Source organism: Melanotaenia boesemani, chromosome 24 (genome assembly GCF_017639745.1).
Source record: "Melanotaenia boesemani isolate fMelBoe1 chromosome 24, fMelBoe1.pri, whole genome shotgun sequence".
NCBI classification, from domain to species: Eukaryota; Metazoa; Chordata; class Actinopteri; order Atheriniformes; family Melanotaeniidae; genus Melanotaenia; species Melanotaenia boesemani.
The window spans coordinates 14,524,832-14,549,908 of NC_055705.1; the positions used below are offsets into that span (position 1 = coordinate 14,524,832).

The 25,077-nt window shown below is 38.5% G+C and overlaps 3 protein-coding genes across 4 annotated transcripts; 1 reads left to right on the forward strand and 2 right to left on the reverse strand.

Moving 5' to 3' along the window:
• Positions 1–672: 672 nt before the first annotated feature.
• LOC121635459 (OX-2 membrane glycoprotein-like) lies at positions 673–3,236 on the reverse strand. The gene is made up of 8 exons (XM_041978608.1): positions 3,134–3,236; positions 1,986–2,321; positions 1,605–1,913; positions 1,496–1,528; positions 1,333–1,420; positions 1,182–1,232; positions 1,047–1,106; positions 673–813 (listed from the first exon to the last, which is right to left on the reverse strand). Exons 1-7 carry the CDS (start codon positions 3,186–3,188, stop codon positions 1,088–1,090), a joined length of 891 nt encoding a protein of 296 aa, XP_041834542.1. The 5' UTR covers positions 3,189–3,236; the 3' UTR covers positions 673–813; positions 1,047–1,087.
• Positions 3,237–6,204: 2,968 nt separating this feature from the next.
• Positions 6,205–10,387, reverse strand: LOC121635458 (OX-2 membrane glycoprotein-like). Of its 2 annotated transcripts, XM_041978606.1 has the most exons (8): positions 9,522–10,387; positions 8,653–8,976; positions 8,272–8,580; positions 8,163–8,195; positions 7,998–8,085; positions 7,848–7,898; positions 7,713–7,772; positions 6,216–6,395 (listed from the first exon to the last, which is right to left on the reverse strand). In XM_041978606.1, the coding sequence occupies exons 1-7, from the start codon at positions 9,619–9,621 to the stop codon at positions 7,754–7,756; spliced, it is 924 nt and encodes a 307-aa protein (XP_041834540.1). In that variant the 5' UTR covers positions 9,622–10,387; the 3' UTR covers positions 6,216–6,395; positions 7,713–7,753. The 2 variants fall into 2 exon arrangements, with proteins under 2 accessions (XP_041834541.1, XP_041834540.1); XM_041978607.1 differs by lacking the exons at positions 7,713–7,772; positions 7,848–7,898 and having other exon boundaries at positions 6,205–6,395.
• Positions 10,388–20,088: 9,701 nt separating this feature from the next.
• LOC121635189 (SCAN domain-containing protein 3-like) lies at positions 20,089–21,957 on the forward strand. The gene has a single exon (XM_041978273.1). It carries the CDS (start codon positions 20,089–20,091, stop codon positions 21,955–21,957), a length of 1,869 nt encoding a protein of 622 aa, XP_041834207.1.
• Positions 21,958–25,077: the final 3,120 nt, after the last annotated feature.

Genomic DNA, 25,077 nt, shown 5'->3' on the forward strand with positions numbered 1-25,077 from the left:
CCAATTTAGCTAAGACAGTAGAAAGGTTAAATAAGTGTAGCTGCGTGTATATGGAGCATTTCTTTTATAATTATTATTTTTTTTAAAAATACATGGAGCATTTTTAATCCGATCAAACACCCAGTCAGAATAAAAATGCGTCATGTAAACATGCCAGCTGGAATCTCTGATCAGATTGATTTCAATTTGATACATGAAACATTTGTCCATGTTTACATAGCTAGTCATACATCTTTACTCATTCAAATTTGACAGAATTTCAGGCGTAAATTTTCATGTTATGAATCTCAATTAGGTCGCTGAACTAAACAAAAGTTCTGATTGGCCACTTTTTTTCTCTGCTTCACTTACAGCTTTTTATTATTAAAAAAATAAATTAAAAAAGTATTATTAATGAAAAATAGAGAAAAGTTTTAATGTTATCACAACAGTTTTCAGTGCAACCTTTGTAAAAAGTACAAAAATGTAAAGTATTAATTAAAAAAAGAAAGGCAGCAATAAGCACCAAATAAAAAAGTTTTTTTTTAAAGGACACAAAAGTACAATTTGTCAATGTTAAATGTAAATCATTATCTTAGTCAGGCAGTGTTTGCTTCACTTTGAAATTATTCAGCCTTAAGGTTTGATCCAGTTCAGTTCAGTTTTGACGTCGTGTTGACCTGGTCTGCATGTTGTTACCACTGTCACTGTGTTTAATGAAAAACTAAACATGCGTTAAAACTCTGGTTACAGTCCTCGTTTTCTCTGTTTCCCTTCTGAGGTGATCGTTGTCGGACTTCTATGTTCTCATGTGGTCCAAAATGTTCTTCAGACCTTCACATAAACAAAAAGGGTTTGATTAACAATGTTTCATCAATAAAATGATGGTGCAAAATTCAAGTGACCTGAATATCTTTAACAGAGCAAAGTGATTTGCAGTTTAATGTGTTTAACATGTACAATGAACAGGATTTCAGCCAGAAAGGAAAAATAACAAAAACTGAAACAAGAAAATTCAGAACATTTAAATGTGCAAGAGAAGAACGGTGGAATAAAGAGAAACTTACTTTAATGTCTGATGAGGAGATCTGGTGGCAGGTTCACGATTCTAATTCATCTTAAGATCACTGTGAAACATAAAGGATTTAAAATGCAGAAACATTCTGACATGACTGAGATTTTAAGAGTATTGAGAAACTTACTTAGAAATATCTCTGGTTGCAGTTTCAGGGTTCTCATTGATATGAAGTTTCCTGTGAGAAACAATAAAGGATTTAAGAGCAGTTCAAATGTGCAGAAACATTAATCAGACATGACTGAGGTTTTACACACACAATTGTTTAAAAGATGTACCTGTTCTGATCTTTATTTCTGAACACAGTGACGATTACTACAGCAACAAAACCACAGAACATGGAAAGCAGAGGAATCCAAAACAATCCTTGAGAAAAATAAAAAATTAGGATGTGATTCAGTCAACAGCTATAAAGCAACAAATGAATAAACATGAACTTACTGAACCGTGTGTGATCAGATCCAGATTCTGCATCTAAACGTGGTAAAAGAAACATCAGAATCAAAGTGATCATAAATCTCTAAATCTGAGGAATGAAACAGTTTCTCACCATCATCAGACGTCGGTTTGAGCTCAGGAATCATCACAAATGCCTCCATCCGAGGACCTGAGAGCACTCCAGCTGCACATCCAACCTGAATGCTGTTGTCACAGAAACGTGACAGTACAGCTGTAGCAGTGACGGTGACTGTACCGTTGGTGTTGCTCACACTGACAGTGTTGTGGTGTAAGAAGTCGAGGTGCTGTTGTGTAACAGTCAGTGTTACATTGGGAGCAGGTCGACCTGTGGCTGAACAGGACACAACTGACTCTGCAGAGGAGTTTGATTCTCTGACATGAAGGACGGGTTCATGCAGCTCTGCACAGGAAACAAACATCATGAGCAGGATGCTAGTTAAACATATAAAGTCTAATCCTGTCAGGGTCTTACCATAGAGCTGTATGCAGGTTGCAGCTGTCAGAGGTCCATCAGGGGTGTTGAACATACAGAGATAACAACCTTCATCCTCTTCTGTTATATTCCTGATAACGATGGAGTTTTTCTGAAGTTCAGGATCTTTAAATTCAACTTTATCTGTAAATCCAGAATTTACTCTCTGGCCAACAATCTGGCTGAATGTTGCAATATTTTTATCTTCATCAAGTAAGATTTTCTTCCATGTGACTTGAAGGACGTTTCTTGTCTCTCTGAGTTGACAGCTGAGATGAGCCTCTCCTCCCACTGCTGCCATCACAGTCTCCTGTGTTAGTACCACCGCCGTTAGACCTGCAGGAAATACAAGTTTAGAGACAGAGTTGTAGCACTGTTTGCATGAAGCTAGAAACTAAGCTTGTACATGAACTAGCATTCATCAGTTTTTTTTTAAACCAATCTGTTTGCAGCAAAACGATGGCGTACCACTACTGTTAGACCTGCAGGAATTAGTGGTTCAGAGATAAAGATCTTAACTACCTGTGCATGCGCACTAGAGGTCTTGTAGTACCCGGTATAATTCAGCCATTGTACCGGGTGCGTGTGCTTCACGTTACGGCTACGCCGCAGCCTCCGCTGCTATTTGAGCCGAGTCTATTTTTGACGCTTCACGCACCCAGAATGCGTCAATTCCGCAGTTCAGTTAGGGGCAGATAGGAAATCAGACACGAGAGCAGCGATCTGAGGTGTATGGAGTAAGACGGCTGTCAGTTAGGATTTGTGTGCACAAGTACACATCTGTGCACATTCATCCAAAGTTACACGTGAACAGAAATGAGCAAATCCTCATCTGTGTAAAATCATACATAAAATCACACACTCCTCCCACTGCTGTTGTTAGTGTGTTAGTACAACCTCTGTTAAACCTGCAGGAAATAAAGGATCAGCGACAGGTACCTAAACTACATGTGTATGTGCACCAAGTTTTATAGTATTTTATATGTACTGAATACTGGAAATTTATGTCACAAATGAAGTTGATTTTATTAAGTTTTTTTCTTTTTCTTTTGCAGTATTTTTAAAACTCAGAATTTTAAACACCAGACTTCAGTGAGCAAGTCTGCATGAAAAGGCCAAAGACACGTGACTGCAGTGTTTTATCTTACCTCTCTGAAAGAATCCAAAAGCCAAAAGCCAGAATATAAGAACTCCATCAGTCATTGTTCTTCTTTAGCTCATGTTGGTGTGCTTGATTACAGTGAGTGGCTGTCCAAGTTTTCCTTTAAAATTTGGCTCCATGAATTTTGATTGGCCTCGCAGTGGGTTATACCATTTAAAGGGAAGAAGGGGAAACAGGATTCATGTTGTTTGTGTTCCATAAAAACAAGTAAACATTTTTAATTTTATTTATTTTTTAATTATGTATTAATGAGGTCTATTTTCTATCAGATGTTCTGCATCTATATTGGATATGAATCGATGTCTTTTTTTGTCTGGCATCATAGACCAGGGAGCTCTGTTTGCAGCTGCTGCGCAGTTACGGTGAGAGAAATTTACTTTCACTTTGTAATTTCCCTCCATGCAGATCAGAGGGAAGCTGTGCACCTTGTTTCCCTTACCCCCCTCCTCTTCACCACGGACCACCGCTGATCCTGCTCCCGGTAGAAACTCACTCATCTCAATATCACATTTCCAAGCCGATCTTAATACTGTCATAGTACAAGTTTTCCTCTGGTGTATTTAGAAATAGTACAAGAAAATGAATGTTTTCAGTCACGTGGTTGTCACTTTCATGAACACATTCCTCATTGTCAAGCAGCACATGCTATTTTCCCAATGTGTTGGTTAAATAAGTCAAATTGACTTTTTAGTTGTTCTAGTAGCCTACCTGCACACTGGGGCACCTAAAGGGGAGGAATGAGGAAAAGTATTGCTAGAACACATGTCCAACACTGGTCCTAATAGTACTATGATGTGGACAAAAACATTAGGACAGGGTGGACTTGATGTAACTGATATAAAAAATAAAGAGCATGTTGGTGATCTATTTAAGCTCACATCATACTAGTATGATGTGAGCTTAAATACAGCTATGTATGAGGCTCCGGAGCCTCATAGTGAGAAGTTGAGGTGCTGTTGTGTAACAGTGTTATCTGTGGCTGAACAGGACACGACTGACTCTGCAGAGGAGTTTGATTCTCTGACATGTAGGACGGGTTCATCCAGCAGAGGATACAGACTGATGTTACCAAGCTCTGACAGTTATGTTTTGTGTTTTCACACACAACAATTACCTTTAAATTGTTACGAGTAAGAAAGGTTTAAATAAGTAGCTAAAAATGATAGTTAAGCTTTTAGCATAGTCTTTAAGGTTGCAGCTCCATCGAGGTAGTTGAGGTATGTTGAACATACAAAAATAACAATCTTCATCCTCTTCTGTTTCCTGATAACTATAAAGGTTTTATTCAGTTCAGGAACTTTAAACTCAACTTTATCTGTGAAGTGAGGAGTGACTCTCTTAATCAAAAAAATGGGTTGAATGTCATAATATTTTTATTGCCACTAGTAATGATTTTCGGTCACGTGTCTTGAAGTCTTTTGTTTCTTTGAGCTGGCAGCTGAGATGAGTCTGTCTTCCCACTGCTGCCATCACATTTTCCTGTGTTAGTACCACCTCTGTTAGACCTGCAGGAAACACAGGACCAGAGATAAAGACCTCAACTACATGTATGTGAACACTTTACGTCCTGTAATACATAAGTTTAGTATGTGCAGTAGCTAAGCTAGAAACTGAAGGTCAACACCTCCTTAATTAATTTAAAGCATATACCTTACAGATGTTTAAACTCCTAATGTTAAAACCCAACAGTTTAAAGAGTACAATAAACAACATGCTTGAAATATTAAGACAAACTAAATGACCAAGTCTGTATTAAAAGTCCAAAAAACATGACTGAAAGAATCAAGACATAATATAAAACCTTTGTTATTGTTCTTGAATCATGTTCTTTTTATGGAAATGGTCAAAGACAATGTTTTAAATCCACCCTCACTTAAAGTAAATGGGATGGGTGGAGGGCATACTCTGGTTATGTAACAGAAAAATAACCTGAATCCATTTCTAATCTCAAAGCTTCTCCTTGGTGTCTTTTGACCGTGGTAAGACTGAACAGGAAGAGTTAACAAGACCAAAAGGTGTCAACATTTACACTTAACTACATGTTGGTTTTAAAAAGCTAGTGTACCTGATTAATATATATCCTTTATACAAACATCTGATAAGAGTCAATAAAAAATAAATAATAACGTAGTCGTAGCATCTTAAAGAGATTTTTTTTCACCAAATACTGCAAACATGGAAAAAACACAAAACAAACCAAAACCAAACAATAAAGTTTAATCTCTGAAAACTGAAACATGTTGTATCAACTAATAAAAAAAATAAAAATAAAGTGAGGATAAAGTATAAAAAATACATAAACAAATAGATCAATCATAAAGTTTTCTCTAAGTAATACAATGACCCACAGGTTCATGACCCAGTATTTGACTGGGATTAATTACCAATAAAAATATCAATAAAAACAAACAAACAGAAAAAAGAGATAAATTACAATTGAACAACAACAGCAAAAAAATGCATTGTTTTGCAATATCAGTGTGGTAAATAAATACTATCTGAATCCAACACAAAGTGCAAACTGCGAGAAAAAGTTCCAAAACAACCTGAACAAAACAATATATTAGACCTATATTATATATTCTCTAAAGTTTGTGTGCTTCAGGTACAATTTGCCACTGGCTAGGAAAAAAAAAGTGATCTATTTTTTTTTTTTTTTTTTTTTTTAAACTTGTCCTGCCCAGCATCATAGCAAGCAAATGTATCGTGCTGAACAAATTTGCTCTGCCAAGGGGAGGCCTATGGGTAAGGCTCTTTTGATAATGTGATTAATTTATTTATTTACTTTGAATCACGGAATCTATGTAATCTTGCTGGACCTGACTGGAGGAGACAGAAAAAGATGGAAAATAGCAAAAAGAGCAAAAGGGAAAGAAGAAAGGAGACAAAAAGATCACAGACAGAAGGCAATGACCCTTCAATCCACACCATCACCAGACAACAAATAACAAACTGTTACACCTGTACATGAACACACCAGAAAAGTTTCTACAACTTTTACAAAAGCAGAAACATACACAGAGAAAAAATCTACTTTGTATGGCTCGGACCCTAATAAACATTTGGAAAACAATAGGGTCTCGCCATACTTTGTATGGCTCGGACCTAATAAAGAAAAAGAGACAGATTTAAAATGCGACATAATACAAGAAGAAAAATTAAATTTCTTTACAAGCGAAGAATGGCATAATAAAAAGTCTTAGACTCATCTGGTTGCAGTTTCAGGGTTCTCATTGATATGAAGTTTCCTGTGTTTAATGAAAAACTCAACATGCGTTAAAACTCTGGTTACAATGTTCTCATATGGTCCAAAATGTTCTTCGGACCTTCACATAAACAAAAAGGGTTTGATTAACAATGGTTCATCAATAAAATGATGGTGTAAAATTCTTTTTTTTTTTTTTTTTTTTTTTTTTTTTAACCTCTCTTGTCCAGCATCGTTGCAAACAGAATGATTGTCTGGCTGCCGTCTGGTGCTGGGCAATTTTACTCTATCAAGCAGGGATTTATACTACATGTATAAAGTCCCTCTTGATTACATGAAAAACTTTATTAAATCAGACTCTTAATGCTGGACTCGACCGGAGGGGACAGAGAGAGAGAGAGAGAAAAGAAAGTAGAGAGAAGAGGGAGGGGAGAGAGGGACAGAAAGGGTGTGGGGAGTGCGGGTGGGGACTTGAAACATCATACAGAAGACCATGTAATCCATACTACTTACAACATATATAGCTAAGATCATCCTAGCCAGTAGGTCATTACACAGCTACTTGGTAATAGTAACAATAATAATAATAAGAGTAAGAGTAATAATAATAATAAGAACAGAAATAAGAAAAAAAAAGAAAAAAAAATATGATAATAGATATAAGTGAAACTGCTGTATTCAAGAACACGCGCAGAGAAACCTGTGTGGATGTGTTGGAGAACTCGGCCACACGGCGACGCAGAGACTGTGTGGAGATGTTCAGGAAGGAGTGACCATGCAGAGTGATCATGCAGATGCCACCTCACTTGAACAGAGGCCAGAGTCAGGCCAGCGGTCCTGAGACCCAGGCCACCAGCCCCCCCGCAGGCAACAGATCCCGACCGGTCCACAGAGACGACCACTCGCCCGCCCAGGAAGGCAGCAGCAGGAGACCCCAGCAGGAGCCGCCCCGCGGATACAGGGCACCGGCCCCGGCGGGCCGAGGCCAGCAGTCCCCGACCCCCCCGGGCACCGGCCACCCGGGACAGACGGGGCAGAGGGCCCGGGCCCAGGAGCGCAGGGATACCCCCCCTCCCCCACAGGCCGAGGGCCAGCACGCCACCCGGGGGGACCCGGCCCGCCCAGACGGCCACCACCAGAGGCCAGCCCCACACCCCAGCGCCCAGCCGTGTGTAAGATGGTGTAAAATTCAAGTGACCTGAATGTATTTAACAGAGCAAAGTGATTAGCAGTTGAATGTGTTTGACATGTACAATGAACAGGATTTCAGCCAGAAAGGAAAAATAACAAAAACTGAAACAAGAAAATTCAGAACATTTAAATGTGCAAGAGAAGAACGGTGGAATAAAGAGAAACTTACTTTAATGTCTGATGAGGAGATCTGGTGGCAGGTTCACGATTCTAATTCATCTTAAGATCACTGTGAAACATAAAGGATTTAAAATGCAGAAACATTCTGACATGACTGAGATTTTAAGAGTATTGAGAAACTTACTTAGAAATATCTCTGGTTGCAGTTTCAGGGTTCTCATTGATATGCTGGTTCCTGTGAGAAACAATAAAGGATTTAAGAGCAGTTCAAATGTGCAGAAACATTAATCAGACATGACTGAGGTTTTACACACACATTGTTTAAAAGATGTACCTGTTCTGATCTTTATTTCTGAGCACAGTGACCATTACTACAGCAACACACCCACAGAACATGGAAATTGGAGCAATCAAAGGCCATCCTTGAGAAAAAAATAAAAAATTAGGATGTGATTCAGTCAACAGCTATAAAGCAACAAATGAATAAACATGAACTTACTGAACCGTGTGTGATCAGATCCAGATTCTGCATCTAAACGTGGTAAAAGAAACATCAGAATCAAAGTGATCATAAATCTCTAAATCTGAGGATTGAAACAGTTTCTCACCATCATCAGACGTCGGTTTGAGCTCAGGAATCATCACAAACGTCTCTATCCGAGGACCTGAGAGCACTCCAGCTGCACATCCAACCTGAATGCTGCTGTCACGGAAACGTGACAGTACAGCTGTAGCAGTGACGGTGACTGTACCGTTGGTGTTGCTCACACTGACAGTGTTGTGGTGTAAGAAGTTGAGGTGCTGTTGTGTAACAGTCAGTGTTACAGTGGGAGCAGGTCGACCTGTGGCTGAACAGGACACAACTGACTCTGCAGAGGAGTTTGATTCTCTGACATGAAGGACGGGTTCATGCAGCTCTGCACAGGAAACACACATCATGAGCATGATGCTAGTTAAACATATAAAGTCTAATCCTGTCAGGGTCTTACCATAGAGCTGTATGCAGGTTGCAGCTGTCAGAGGTCCATCAGGGGTGTTGAACATACAAGCATAACAACCTTCATCTTCTTCTGTTATATTCCTGATAACTATGGAGGTTTTCTGAAGTTCTGGATCTTTAAATTCAGCTTTATCTGTAAATCCAGGATTTACTTTCTGGCCAAAAATTGCAATAATCTTATCTTCATCATGTGAGATTTTCTTCCATGTGATTTGAAGGACGTTTCTTGTCTCGCTGAGTTGACAGCTGAGATGAGCCTCTCCTCCCACTGCTGCCATCACAGTCTCCTGTGTTAGTACCACCGCCGTTAGACCTGCAGGAAATACAAGTTCAGAGATCTCAACTACATTTGTATGTGCACCTGAAGTTTTATCATCTTTTTTTATTTTATAGTATGCACTGGAAACAACAAATATTACATTTTTTCTTTTTCAGTATTTTTAAAACTCACAACTCGAAACACCATAATTATGGGACTACAATGAGGAGGTCTGCATGAAAAGGTCAAACACACATGACTGCAGTGTTTTATCTCACCTCTCTTAAAGAAGCCAGACGCCAAAAGACAGAATATAAGAACTCCATCAGTCATTGTTCCTCTTTAGTTCATGCTGGTGTGTATAAAGTGCCGTGCAATGCAGAGAACTTTGGAGGAGGAGATGCTCAAAGTTAAAAATTGGCACATGGAGCACAGACTTGAACCACTAAACAGAAACTGACCTTACATTTTAACTGGTTGAGTTGCAGCAACCCATATTCATAAAGAATGTAACATGGAATAACAACATACCAAATCACTGCCCACACCTCATATCTTTGTTAGGGGGCAGTGCAAAGCAAACGTAGTCTATGTTTTACCAGTTGGGTACGTTGAACAGCTTCTGTGGTGGTGGTTGATGAGGAGGCTTTGGTGGGCTTTACTGAGCTGAGTTGACACTAAAAAGAGCATGAGAGACATGAAAACAGGTTAGGGGTGAAAAAGGTGAGAAGGATACAACCCCTGTAGGGGGGTGTGCTCCCCCCGAAGAAAATTTTGAACGTTTTATATTTGTACATTTTACATACACTACGGTTTGGGGTCACTTCCCTATTGAATCCCATGACAAAGTGACCCCAAACTTTTGAACAGTAGTGTATATACATATATGTATATTATACACTTAGTTCATGTTATCGGACATCTGTTGACTTTTAAAAAAACTGATTTTAAAAAACATATTTATGCCAAGTGTAGAAAAAGAGTGTTTCACAAGCTCAGAGAAATAAAGCACAAGCCTATCCTAACCCACAGAGTAAAGCTGTAAGTAGTTTTACCCTACCCTTCCTACCTTCCACTGACTAACATTACTTATTTAATATAAATAGCATGTCACGTTTACAGGACTTCACTGCTTTTAGGCTTAACAACAGAGAATCCTAGCCAAACCCACTGCTCTGAAATAGGACATAAGCACTTTTTTCAAAGAAAAAGTTGATTGCTCAACAAACATTGGTACTGATCAAGGACAGACAACTTGAAACTGACAAAAGAGGGACTTGGGCACTTTTACCACTGGCCTCGTCATATAAAAAAAACACAAAGAAGCCTGACATACTTTTTCTCCTCAGCACACTGTTGGGTTAAATATTGGCTATATGAGAGGTGTGTCCAGAGTCAAACAGGCACACACAGATGATGCTCACTTCATTTCATCAGTCAAGAATACACAGTGCTGTTAAGCAGATACTGCTGCAAAACCTACTCACTGGGCCCGTAGGTCTTTACTTCCTCCCAAGGGCGTAGGTTTGATTTTCACATTGGTAGGGACATAAAATTAGTCTGCAGATCCCCTGGATGACAAGTGTTTTATTGCACTTATGATAGATTTTTCTTTGCAGAATTATGTAACTGAGTGGAGAAATTCTGAACAAGCAGGAGTTTATAATGAAATATAGTCTATTTATTGATGGACATTAAGATCTGGTCTTTTTGCTAAATTGAATAAGACCTATTTTACTTAATGATTTCTAGGATTTTATAAGATGAAGAGATCTGTTAACATATTTGCTTCACATCAATATTGACCACACCATGGTGTAAACTACTTTCATAAACAGATGTGTTCTTTAATCCTTCAGTACAAGAAATCTACTATATTAGTCAACTTAATGAACCCTTGAAGGAAAATGTGACCATTAACAGATAATCAATATAATATATAAAATAATTAGTCATGATAAACTATTGTTACTCAGCAAAAATGATCCTTATGGTTGTAATGATTCAGAATAATAAATTCTTTATGTGACCACTTTGACTCATTGAAGCTGCATATAACTTGTGAAGTTAGAGAAATGCTCATTATTTTAATCTTTTTCTCATTTGAATTTAAACCCATTTTAAAATTATTATGAACCCCTTTTCTTTTTTTTGCAGGGATCTGTATCAAACCTTTTTTGTTTGTTTTTTTACTGTACAATATTATGTGAGGATCAGAAAAACACTTCAGTGTGTGGTATTGTGACTAATTAGATTTGAATCAGTTATGTCGGTCAAGTCACATTCTGTCACCTGAGAAAATGATGCAATAATAAAGAAACAGGTTATTGGCTTAGTGGCTGCTATTATCACCACTATTAATGACACAATGGCAGTTGCAAATTAATTTATTTGTAACTTAAACTTTTCTATTGAGTCACTCTAAAATAACTCTCGATGTCTTCCTTTCTTTTCAAATCCTTAAGTTGTCACTGAAGGCAACCTGGTAACATCACCGACACGAGCCAGAAGTGCTAGCTTTTTAACGAGTGACTGACAGCAGTGACAGCCAATCAAGTAGCAAGAAACAAAATAGAGGAGCCAATATGGAGAGAAGAAGGACCTGCTGGACAGGTGTCGTGCCGAAAAAAGCACCCCCCTCAAGGAAAAGTAACAGCATCTCGCCTTACCAAAAGCCTGAATTAACCTGCTGCTAAAAAGAAAAAATATACATATAACACCGAGAAAAAAGTCAAACACTGATGATTAAGTGGTCTGTATATGGTCACACAAAAATTAGGAATAACGGGGACAAATTTACTGGGGGACTATGCAGTCCCCTAGTAAATCTGTACCCGTTAGTCTTAGCACTTTGATCTTTTTGGAGTATGCTCAGACCATGACCATCAATAACTGTTGTGAATTTGGGGGCTGCAATTGATTTGGAGTCAGATATAGAAATAAATCTATCCCTGTTGGTCCAACTCCGGTCCTCGTGAGCTACTGTCCTGCAGGTTTTAGATGTCTCCTACTACAACATACCTCTGCACAAGCCTGTAAATGGCCCAGTGGTTTAAATCAGGTGTGTTGCATCAGGGTAGAATCTAAAACCTGCAGGACAGTAGCTCACGAGGACCGGAGTTGGAGATCATTGCCATATACGGTAGAGACATGTCTTATTAGAGATGTGACGTTCATGAACGAATGAACGATGGGTGTTAGGTAATTATCCAGAGCCTACTGACTATTCTCCATTAAATTTTATTTAAATTGTTTAAATATTTATTAAAACTGCCTTGTCCCCTTTTGCTCTCCATGTTCCACCAATAACTGAGTAATAATGACCTAAATTTATTCCTAATTAACTTATATTTCGCCAATTCCCTGTGCATCTCTATTTAGTCACCATCACACGTTTATCTTCTCTCTTTATTCTTTCATTATTTTTTCCACACATACTTGTTTACCTATCTGGTAACAGTCATTGATATTAGCTCACGTTACAGCTGTTCTACATTTACGTTCTGTAGCTAATTTAGCCATTACTGTCATTTAAAAAAAAATCTTTATTCAAGAGCAGCAGGCAGGAACACTGACATCCATCAGTTTGTCATTTTTCCTTCTCCAAGGTTTATTTTTTATAATTTCATTATGCACACTAAAACTTATTTCATTGCCTTGTCTTAAGTCATTAAAAAGTTTATTTTTTTAAAGGTTTCACTTGTTTATTTGTGCCTGTCAGTGCCAGTCCCACCAGCCACACAGCTGGCTTTAATAATAAGATGACAGCAAGCCCTAACAAGCTAATCATTTAACCTTACAAAAGTGAACTGTAAGGATGGTTAGCAGTAAGAAATATAGAGGCTAATGAGGATCATCGTGTCTGATCTTTAATATTATTTCCCTCCAAAACTGTATGAAATTGTGCGGGTTACACATATTTAGTCTATTCACTTAAATCAACATTAACATAATAATACATTCAGTAACAGAAGTATATGAGTTTATTTAGTTTTCACCCTCAGTAAGAATATCGCTGCTGTCTTTTCCTAGTAGAGGCAAGCAGCTAATTACTGGAGGCTCCTCGACCCACGTGACCGCTCCTACAGGTAGGGGAATGGATACCGCAACTCAGTGAACTCACTGAAACTACGTAAAAATACACTTTTGTACAAACCAGTGTAACACGCCAAGTGTAACAAATTAAGTATAAAAGTTGTAGCTGACACATTTTCATTATTTATCTCACTTTTCTCACATTTAGCACATTTTTCCTACATTTTCCTACATTTAACATAACTTTTAACCACATGTATAATGGTCAAATAGAACATCTAAATCTAAATTTTAAATCTAAATCTAAACGCTATATGTTAAATCTAAATGTTATATGTTATATCTAAATGTTAAATCTAAATCTAAATATTTAAATCTAAATCTAAATGTTATATGTTAAATCTAAATGTTTAAATCTAAATCTAAATGTTATATGTTATATCTAAATGTTAAATCTGAATCTAAATGTTTAAATCTAAATCTAAATCTAAATGTTTAACCTAAATGTTTCTAATATATGCTAATTAACCCCGCCCCTTTTAACCTCAACCAATACGCTAGTAGGGAAACACTCGCTCGCACGCACACAAACACAGGTCTTTACTGTGAATGTCTTTCTGCATTTACGAGCTGCACTTCAAAGTACACTTCCAACCAACCTCTCACACCATTAATGGTAAGATGCATATATTTATTTTTAACTTTCTAAACAACATTTTGCAGACTTTTACTGTTAGCTAGCTACTTAGCTGTAGCTAACGTCCAGGGCAAATTTATCGCTATCACTGCCGTCACGTCACAAAGAAAAGTGAAGTGAACCAAGAATGCATTTCCTAATCCTTAACTGAGTAAATGTTGTAATGTCCAAAGTTTGTGTGTGTATTATTTAAAAGCCACTACCTGTACTCAGTCCATTAAGAGAAATCTTTGTTTTCTCTTTTTCAATAGGCTCCTCTGCCATCTATCCCTTGACGAAATGGGGCTTCATCAGGCTACTTGAGCCAAAGTCAAAACATATAAAAACAAGATGCTTGCCTTTTTCTCCAGAAGCATCAGTCTTTGTCATACCCAGACCAGATTAGCTTAGGCTGGTCTCGTTGGAAATTTTTCCTTTTCCACATCATGGTCTAAAGATCAACTAAAGAGCTGAAATGTCCGCAAAATTTTGTTTAGAAAGTTAAAAATAAATATATGCATCTTACCATTAATGGTGTGAGAGGTTGGTTGGAAGTGTACTTTGAAGTGCAGCTCGTAAATGCAGAAAGACATTCACAGTAAAGACCTGTGTTTGTGTGTGTGTGCGTGCGAGCGTTTCCCTACTAGCGTATTGGTTGAGGTTAAAAGGGGCGGGGTTAATTAGCATATATTAGAAACATTTAGGTTAAACATTTAGATTTAGATTTAACATTTAACATTAGATATAACATATAACATTTAGATTTAGATTTAAACATTTAGATTTAGATTTAACATTTAGATTTAGATTTAACATTTAGATATAACATATAACATTTAGATTTAACATATAGCATTTAGATTTAGATTTAAAATTTAGATTTAGATGTTCTATTTGACCATTATACATGTGGTTAAAAGTTATGTTAAATGTAGGAAAATGTAGGAAAAATGTGCTAAATGTGAGAAAAGTGAGATAAATAGTGAAAATGTGTCAGCTACAACTTTTATACTGAATTTTTACACTTGGCGCCCCATACAAGACAGTGTAGGAAAAAAAAATCTCTTTATTAAACAATGTATAAAACACAACACAATAAAACACGTTAAGTAATCTGGGTGTTAACACAAAATCCACTGCAACCAAAACCAAAAACCAAAACAAACCAAGAGTTAGTAAATTAATAGCAAAACCAAACCAAACATAAATCCCCAAATTACCAAACCCTTAAAAAAAACGCGTTCTCTTTTGCAGACAAAATAATCTAAAGGGTGTGGACCCTAGGTTAGGACATAGGGTAGGTGGGACAGTCAAACTAAGGTGCGCAAAACCCATACTACAGGCACTGTCAACTAATTTGAGCACCAGTCTAACGAGAGCACCAAAGAGAGCACTAAAGAGAGCACTAAAAATCTCTTCATTTGCCTTTATAATTTTTTTCTTTTTTTTTTTTTTACCTTTTTCTCTTCACCCCTGGTAATCTTAATGTAATTTTGTTCATAATGTTGTATACCTCATACGCTCTTGTGTTGTATACTTGTTAATGCTATTATTGTTAAATAAGGTTTATTTGGACATAAAAAAAAGAGAGCACTAAGGCGGAGAAACGGAAGCAGTACGGCCTTGATGCCTTCACGCTTAGGGTCGGAAATCACACCACCATACTGCCCCTGGAGTAAAACCACACGGTTACACCAGGATGGTGTAAAAAATTACTGTTATGCTGTCCACATATGGTATAGAGATATAGTAAAAGGCGGTGGGACAAGCGGTAAAAGAAACTGTGCGAAGTGTTACGAAGCGATGTAAGAAGCGTTCAGAAGAAGTGAAAACAATGCGAACGCAACTCCGGTTAAACAAGCGCGCACCGTGTAGTTACCACCATACCTCTATGCACTTCCCCTCAACACCGCCACCAATGGTCGAGGGGTCACCTGTGCCATTCCAAACATAAACAAACACCAGCTGAACCAAACAATAAATAGAAATAATGCTCCTACAGGACGTACCGTTGACTTACATGCGGAGAAAGCTGTCCCAAGTCCTCCTCATCCGCAGGCTGCGGGCCACAACCTCAGTCACACAGGAAACTCTTCAAACCAATCACAGCTCAAAACCCGCCCAATCTAATAAAAACCAGCCCAAATCAGGAGTTGCCAGACTACGTAAGCGTGGAGCTGTCACCCCCCCAAAAAAAAAAAAAAAAAATCGGACTGTATCACGTTCTAACGTGATATGTTTATTGTAAAAACGTAAAACGTATCACGTTATAACGAGATACTTTATTGTAAAAACGTGAAACGTATCACGTTATAACGTGATAAGTTTATTGTAAAAACGTGAAACGTATCACGTTATAACGTGATAAGTTTATTATAAGAACATAGCCTGCACTGTATGCAGATGTTGTTACAACCCATATTGGAGCAAAATACATTTTATGGAAAACATACTCATCAAGCAGAAACATTTCAGTTATTTTTGACAATGATTAATTGGTCTACTCTGGTTTATTGTTGTACAGAAATGTGGGACAGTTATGAGAAACACGTAGGTCACCTGCCTGCGCACAGTGAGACGGTGCGTGCCTGTGTGTCTGAATTGCCACAGAGCAAGCATCCCCAGCTTGGGACCTCTTGAGCCAGTGTCCTGCAGGTATTCAGTATGTCCATACTGCAGCACACCTGACTCAAATAATGGGTCGTTAAGAGACTGGTGCAGACCTGGTTTATTATTTCCAGGGAAATTCCTAATTTACTTCATGGGATTAAGTGACCTACGTGTTTCTCATCCATTCTCATCCAGCTTTTAAAAAAAAGTCAAAGAAATATTTAAAATGTATAAAGAAAAAGAACGTATGTAAACCAATAAAATTAAATCTGTACATAAAGCTACATCTGTAAATTAATATGAATGTATAGGTATATACAAATGTGTTTCAGTATGCAGAAATGCAAATGTATGGTGTATGTTTATGGGTACATGCATGTGTGTGCTGTATGTACATATGCAGGTATGTAAATAGGTATAAAAAATATGGATATCGATATGACTTGATATATGTAATGGCTTTGTCTCTGAGTGTATGTGGATATGCATATGTGTGTATATATGTGTTTACATATGTATGTAATCAGATGTGTACATGAGTTTGTATGTGTACATGTCTGTATTTCTTTATTGATGTTTATTTTTTCTAAAAAAAAATGCTTCAAAAAACTGACAAAGGATTAATTCAACAACTGTAAGGAAGATTAAATTATGATTGTAAAGGGACATGAGTAAATAGGTTTTTACTTCACCCTGCTCCTTTTTAAAACTCTATAGTAACTGTTACTTTTTAAAATTTAATATGTAACATAAATTGATATTCTCCTAATCAATCAATCAATCAATCAATCAATCAATCAATCAATCAATCAATCAATCAATCAATCAACCAATCAATCAATCAAAACACACCGTTGCTATGTATAATACACTGTTGCTAGGGGCGCTAGCAGCTCTTTTTAGACAGTGCTAAAAGACTTGGCTGAACAGCACAGAGCAGCTTAATGATCATAGATTCCAAACACAAACAAAACAAAAACATGTTTAAATTAACAAGCACTGCCTTAAAATAAGTGGGCAACAGTTAACAAAATCAGTCCGAGTGCAAATAGGATCATGCCAGAAAATAAATCAGCTTACTTATTGCAGAATCAGCTTCAGTCTTTCCAGCTTCAGTCTGGAACAATGTTGATAACTTTAAGAACTATAACGGTCGCCGGGGAAGTTTGGAGGTAGCGGACGTCAGTGCATTTCTGCTCAGGCCAGAGGGTATATTCATGAGGCTGGAAAGAAGTTGTAATACCAGGTGATTTCTGGTGTCATCCTTTATCAGGGTCACCTGGGAGAACGCTCTCTCCACGTGCTTGAGGCTTGCAGCGTAGCTTCAATCCATCTGCTAGCTAGTCTGTTGCACCGAAGTGACAATAAGATGTCATGAAAATACAGTTCATGTCAATCAAATATTTCAGATTTTTTTAATCTATGCCGTTGTAGTTTTATTGACTTATTTAATTTTTTTTTCTACTATAAAATGAGAGTGTGTTGTGCTGTTTTCACAATATTAAAAACCCACCACATGTGAGGAAAAAGCAGCCCAAATTCCATCCACCCAGTTGTGCGGAAAACCGCACAATCTGGCAACAGTGGGCAGGAAAAAGAAATGCTATTGAGGAACTTAATATACGTTTCCAAATAAAATGCACAGGCAAATCGTCCGATGTTGTGTTTTAACCATGCACCCGTCTTACTGTCTGGATCATGCTATAAACAATATTAAGTGCAAAGATCAACCAAATATACAGACTCTTGTCTTTTTCATAAAAAATGTACTTTTTAATTAATAATATCCATTTGAATGTTTTTGGCACAATCAGCAGTATAGTGTACAGGGCCCCTTTTTGAATTTACATGTACAACCACATGGAAGATCGAACTATTCAAGGAGAATGCAATTCTCAAAAATTGGACACATACAGATAACATCAAGAACAAACAACTGACTGCAGTAAAGAAAAAGTTATCAAAGAGATAAAAGTGAAATTAACTCACATACATAAATAAATTAAAAATGAAACAAAGTAATACAATTTGTAAAACAAATAATAATTTACAAAAAATTAAACAGAATTATTGGGATGTTTGGGCCTTAGATACATTCAGTCTTCAAAAATGTTCAGGTCTTCAAAAGCTATGAATTGGGATGCAGCCCATTTTCCTTTCATTAATTTCTTAAAAAGACAGAGAAATACAGTTTTATTTTCTTCCATTTGGCATAGTGGATGAATAATTTGGCCAAGCGGATCAGAACATTCAATACAAAATCACATTTACTGTCATTCATATTAATACCAAATGTTATATTTGTTGAGAAGGACCAGGAATATAATACTGGGTGAGAACCAATTCTGTAAATCTTCCCAGAATATTTTTGAATGAATACAATGAAAAAATATATGGTCAGTCATCTCAGTCTCAGTATCATGCTCCACTGAACGACACAGGAAATCCTTCCTACCTGTGGCCATCGAACCGTACAACTCCTCCATTGAAAAACAACGCCCACTGTTATACATTTGCACATTGCACTTCGTTTACATTTTACTGTCTATCACACTGATAATACTGTACATATTACTCACTGGCAGGATTGATCCTGTATGTGTTTATATAGATATTGTAACGAATTTGTAATTTTTAGGGTCCGAGCCATACGAAGTATGGCGAGACCCTATTGTAGTTGAAATGTTTATTCTCCTCCGTTCTTCTAAGCGCTTCGACCCCAAATATGACCCCCTAAACACCCATGAAAAGTTGTGAAACTTGGCACACACGTTAAGCCCGGCGAAAATCGCGATATTCTAAGGTCCGCATACACTTCAATGCAAAAGTGGCTCAACAGCGCCACCTAGAGTCCAAAAAAATCCCCAAATGAATGGGGTCCCAAAAGTCTACTTCGACGTAGGAACACGAAACTCGGCACACACGTATACCACCCCAAGTCGAGCAAAAAAGTCAATGAAATACCTGTTGCCATGGAAACGGGGTGCCCGCCATCTTACCGTGTACGGCCATTTTTTTGCCATTTTTTGCACTTTACACACATCGTATTTGAACGAACTAGTCTGAGGGGATTCGTGCGATTCACTCCAAACTTGGTGGGAAGCTTCCTGACAAGTTGGGGACCAAATGCTATTCAAATCTTTCTAATAGCAGAAAGCGTGTTACCGTGGCAACCGACGGAAAAACACCTTCTCGCCATGAAACACGGTTTGCTCATATCTCTATAGAAATACATGGGATCTGCAACAAAGTTCACAGTATTCATACGTGTCACACCCCAAGTCCAGCAAACAACTCAATTGAACACCTGTTGCCATGACAACGGCGTGCCCGCCATCTTGGATTTCACTGTCATTTGCACGAACTAGTCGGAGGCCATTCGTGCCACCGACTCCATACTTGGTGGGAAGCTTCCTGACAAGTTGGGGACCAAACGCTATTCAAATCTTTCTAATAGCAGAAAGCGTGTTACCGTGGTAACCCACAGAAAAAGCCTTCTCGCCATGAAACACGGTTTGCTCATATCTCCATAGGAATACATGGGAACTGCACCAAACTTGACAGGATTCATACAGGTTGGGTCCTTAACGCATTACACCAGCGGTCCCCAACCCCCGGGCCACGGACCGGTACCGGTCCGTGGGTCATTTGGTACCGGGCCGCACAGAAAGAATAAATAGCTTACATTACTTCCGTTTTATTTATTTCGGAATCTGAAAGATGTTTTATTTTGAAAAATTGTCCAATTCTCCATTACATCCGTCGACGTGACTCTTGACGCAGGCCAAGGCGCTTCTCGGTCACGTGATATGTTACCGCTAAAATTAAACCCAGGAGCTAGCAAAATGAGTAAAAAACAAACGTCTTTGGAAAGTTTCTTTGCCAAGGGGAAAAGGCCCAGCCAGGAGACAGAAGAGGAGCCTTCTACTTCCAAGAAAAAGAAAGCTACATTTAATAGACAGTATCAGGATTCCTACTTAAAATACGGATTTATCCCAACGGGAGATTCCCATGCACCAAGCCCACTCTGCATAATATGCGGCGACCGACTCTCTAATGAGGCAATGAAGCCCTCAAAACTGCTTCGCCACTTGGAGACCAAGCACCCTGCATTAAAAGACAAGCCGTTGGAGTATTTTGAAAGAAAAAAGCGTGAACAAGAAGGACAGAAACAATTACTGAGGGCCACCACATCAACAAATGTGAGTGCACTGAAAGCATCATACTTGGTGGCTAATCGTATTGCTAAGTCTAAAAAGCCATTCACCATTGGCGAAGAATTGATTCTGCCCGCCACTAAAGACATCTGCCGTGAACTTCTAGGCGAGGCTGCAGTTAAAAAGATAGCACAGGTGCCTCTTTCGGCCAGCACCATCTCTCGGCGCATCGAGGAAATAGCGGAGGACATTGAGACACAATTGCTGGAGAGGATTAATACATCACCATGGTATGCACTTCAGGTTGATGAGTCTACAGATATTGACAACAAGGCAATACTACTCGTTTATGTGCGATATGCTCATCAGGAGGATGTGCATGAGGATATCTTATGTGCACTGTCATTGCCAACCAAAACCACGGCCGCAGAACTATTCAAGTCCCTTGATGATTATATATCAGGAAATCTGAAATGGACCTTTTGTGTCGGCATATGCACAGACGGGGCTGCTGCCATGACCGGACGGCTGTCTGGTTTAACTGCTCGGATTAAGGAGGTTGCACCTGAATGTGAGTCTACACATTGTGTCATTCACAGGGAAATGCTGGCTAGCCGAAAAATGCCACCGGAACTTAACAGCGTATTGAATGATGTTGTTAAAGTTATTAACCACATCAAAGCACATGCTCTTAACTCGCGCCTGTTCGAGCAACTTTGTGAGGAGATGGACATGGAGCACAGACGCCTTCTCTTATACACAGAAATAAGATGGTTATCCCGAGGGAAATCGCTGGCCAGAGTGTTTGAATTACGTGAGCCGCTGCAGAGATTTCTTTCAGAAAAAAAGTCACCGCTGGCTGCACATTTCAGTGACAAGGAATGGGTCGCTAAACTTGCTTACTTGTGCGACATTTTCAGCCAGCTCAATGAACTCAATCTGTCACTCCAGGGGAAAATGACCACTGTCTTCAAGTTGGCAGATAAAGTAGCTGCATTTAAAGCCAAATTGGATTTGTGGAGACGGCGCGTGAACAGAGGCATATTTGACATATTTCAAACATTAGCAGGGATTTTGGAAGAGACAGAGTCAGAGCCTTCATTCTCCCAGCTGGTGCACGATCACCTGTCCTTGCTATTGAACGAGTTTGAGCGCTACTTCCCAACCACAAAAGATCCACGAACTGCCAAAGAATGGATCCGCAACCCATTTCTCAACAAACCAGGTGAATCCAACATGTCCGTGCAAGAACAAGATCAACTGCTGGAGATCGCAAATGACGGCAGCCTTAAAAGCATGTTCGAGACAACAACTCTGCCGGTGTTCTGGATCAAAGTCATGGCTGAATATCCTGAGATCGCCACAACAGCCCTGAAAACACTGTTGCCATTTCCGACATCCTACCTGTGTGAGGCGGGGTTTTCTGCGGTGACGGCGACCAAAACAAAATTACGAAGTAGACTGGACATAAGCCACACACTTCGGGTGTCACTGTCTCCTATCACCCCTAGATGGGACCACCTGACTGCAGACAAACAAGCTCAGGGCTCCCACTGATTCAGCACTGTGGTGAGTCGGATTTGTCATGCACTTTGTATTTGCGGTGTATCTTATTTTGAAGGGACGTTTAAACGTTACCATAGCGACCAGAGAGCGTTGCGGGCAGAGAGGACGTTGCTCATGTCTTGATTCGCGTTTATTGTTATATTTAGAAAATACCACAGTTTTCATGCAGGTCATATCATATTATTTTGTTGTATTTATCCGCCACACTTTAAAGGCCGGTCCCTGAAAATATTGTCTGACATTTAACCGGTCCGTGAGGTAAGAAAGGTTGGGGACCGCTGCATTACACCACCTGTTGTCATGGCAACATAGCATGTTAGCTAGCAAATTAGCATGCTAGCAAAAAATGCTAACTTGGTATTTCAACATTTCAGATTCTCGCCTGCGTGTTTTACCATGTTACCTACCATGTTACCAGGCTACCTACCATGCTACGAACAGGTGTATGAGACGGGTGGCGGGGTCCAGGACGCTCGGACCCGATGGATGCCGCTTGCGGCTTTAATTCTCTTTGTGATTGCTATCTTTCTCTTGTCCTTTAACATTTGGTATGGAGCGACTGTGTGCACACAATTTCCTCCGGTATTAATAAAATATTCTGATTCTAATTCTGATGATGATCACAGAAACTACAGTTGTTATGGTCAATCTTAAATCTCAGTGTTAGCAGCTTATTGGATGGATAGATTTTACTAATGAATTTTAAAATTAAGATAGTTTGATTTTGCAATCTGAAAATCACATCGGCGTAAAAGATCCATGCCACCCAGTTTCTTCAAAAGGCCCCTGGGGAGGCAGTACTACATGCTATTACTTCCCATCAGAAAAGGTTTTAACCTCTTCAGTTTTAGAACTGCATTTAAACATTTAAAATTGATAGCCTGTAAGTCTCCATCTTTAAATTCTTTTACAGTTTCTGATTTTTTGATGTAGTGAACCCAATTTTTTTTCCAGACAAAATCAAAGTTTAATTGATTAATAGCTTTTATATCCAATCCACTTTTATTTATAGAGCACTTTTAAAAGAACATAGTTGACCAAAGTGCTGTACACAACCTTAGGCTTAAAAACTATTCCAGATATCATACTGAACAATAAAGTAAATATACTATAAAACTTTACTATCACTTACTTTATAAACTTATTAGAGATGGCCACTGAAAATGCAGGGAAATGCATCTGGCTCCATATTGGTTAGGTAAGTTCTTCTGAATATAGTGCAGTCTCTCTTTAACCATGTATGAAATCTGGATTTACATTCAGTAATTTGCTTGTATTATGTTTAAAGTTTCACTAGTTTTTATCTTTAGTTGCATGTATTCCAAGGCATTTCACTGAGGATTTGACAGGAAAGGACGAGATTGAGAGAACAGTCATGTGTAGCTAGTAGTTCACATTTGTCATACTACACTGATTTGGGGTCAATAGGTCACATGACTTGCAACCTAATGCATTAAAATGTGAAGTCACTGTCTATAGTATGTTTCTCAACTATCATATTTAATGGTGGAATTTCTATATATCACTTACATAAATAACAAAATATAAAAACTTCCTTAAAACAAGAAGAAGAAGAAGAAAAAAACAACGTATCAACCAATGTGTTGTTACAGCAGAGGAAGCCAACACAGCTGATCCTCCAGAAATGTTTTCTGTAGGATCAGAACATTTTTCATTAACACCATTTCATTCATTAACACAATGTTACAACCTGAGCAGTGGATGACACTCGCTGTTGATGTCTTTACAAGTAAAAACACCAACTAACAGATATGGTTGAAAGTGATATAGCAGAAGAGAGAAGAGGACTTTGGACAGAGGTGCTTCTAGGTAGGTTTCATTTAAAGGCAACTGTGTAAGAGGAAGAATTCTAAGTATATAACGCTTTTCTAGTCATATTGACCACTCAAAGTGGTTTACAGTACATGTCACATTCACCCATTCAGCACTTTTACTTCCCTATACTAAGTTTTCCTCCTGAGCTAAAGCCATCTTCAACAGTCAGACTCGACTCGCCATGGCCAAACATTATGAGGAAGACTAGTGTTCTGAATTCCCGCTAGAGAGATAGAGCTAACCTGTACTGAAAGTGGGTTTTTGTTACTATTAGAACAATATTAATATGGTTACATAATAGAATATATATTTTATTTCCTTGTCGTTTCAGAACCATACATATACACCATATTCAGTCATGTACACCTCTGAATACAGCCTTGTGAGCCTGTTTGCCTGCGCCCATGATTGTTGCGGTTGTACAAGCTCAACCGAGCAATAAATCGAGTGGATTCACGAACTCTGCCTGGTTCATTCGCTCTCTGACCGGAGCCCACTGCAGATGAAGGGCTAGCGCCACCATAGAACGTCATTACAATCCTGAATTCTTAACAACTAGCAATAGCCCAAAAATAATATTATTTTAGGCTGATGCCTAAAACCTGTCAAAAATGAAGTCTGGGACTTTTTTTCTAGGCCTACTGTAGAGTCTAACATGGTAACGTATTGGCCATATCACATGCTATTTTCCCAATGTGTTGGTTAAATAAGTCAAATGGACTTTTTAGTTATTCTAGTAGCCTACCTACACACTGGGGCACCTAAAAGGGAGGCATGAGGAAAAGTATTGCTAGGGCACATGCCCCAATAGTATCCTATAGAAATTATGATGTGGACAAAAACATTAGGACAGGGAGGACTTGATCTAACTGATATGAAAAATAAAGAGCATGTTTACTGGTGATCTATGAAACGCACAATAAGTTTACATCCATAGAAACGCTTAAGGCATCAAGTCACTGCTAAATGTATGGAAATTATTTCTAAAGTTGGTGTTGTTCATCCTGACAGTGTTGTGTTGTGAGAAGTTGAGGCGCTGTTGTGTAACAGTGTTATCTGTGGCTGAACAGGACACGACTGACTCTGCAGGAGTTTGATTCTCTGACATGTAGGACGGGTTCATGCAAACTGATGTTACCAATCTCTGACAGTTACCTTTAAATTGTTATGAGCAAGAAAGGTTTAAATGAGTAGGCTAAAAATGATATTTGAGCTTTTACCATAGTCTTTAAGGATGCAGCTCCATCGAGGTAGGTGTTGAACATACAAAAATAA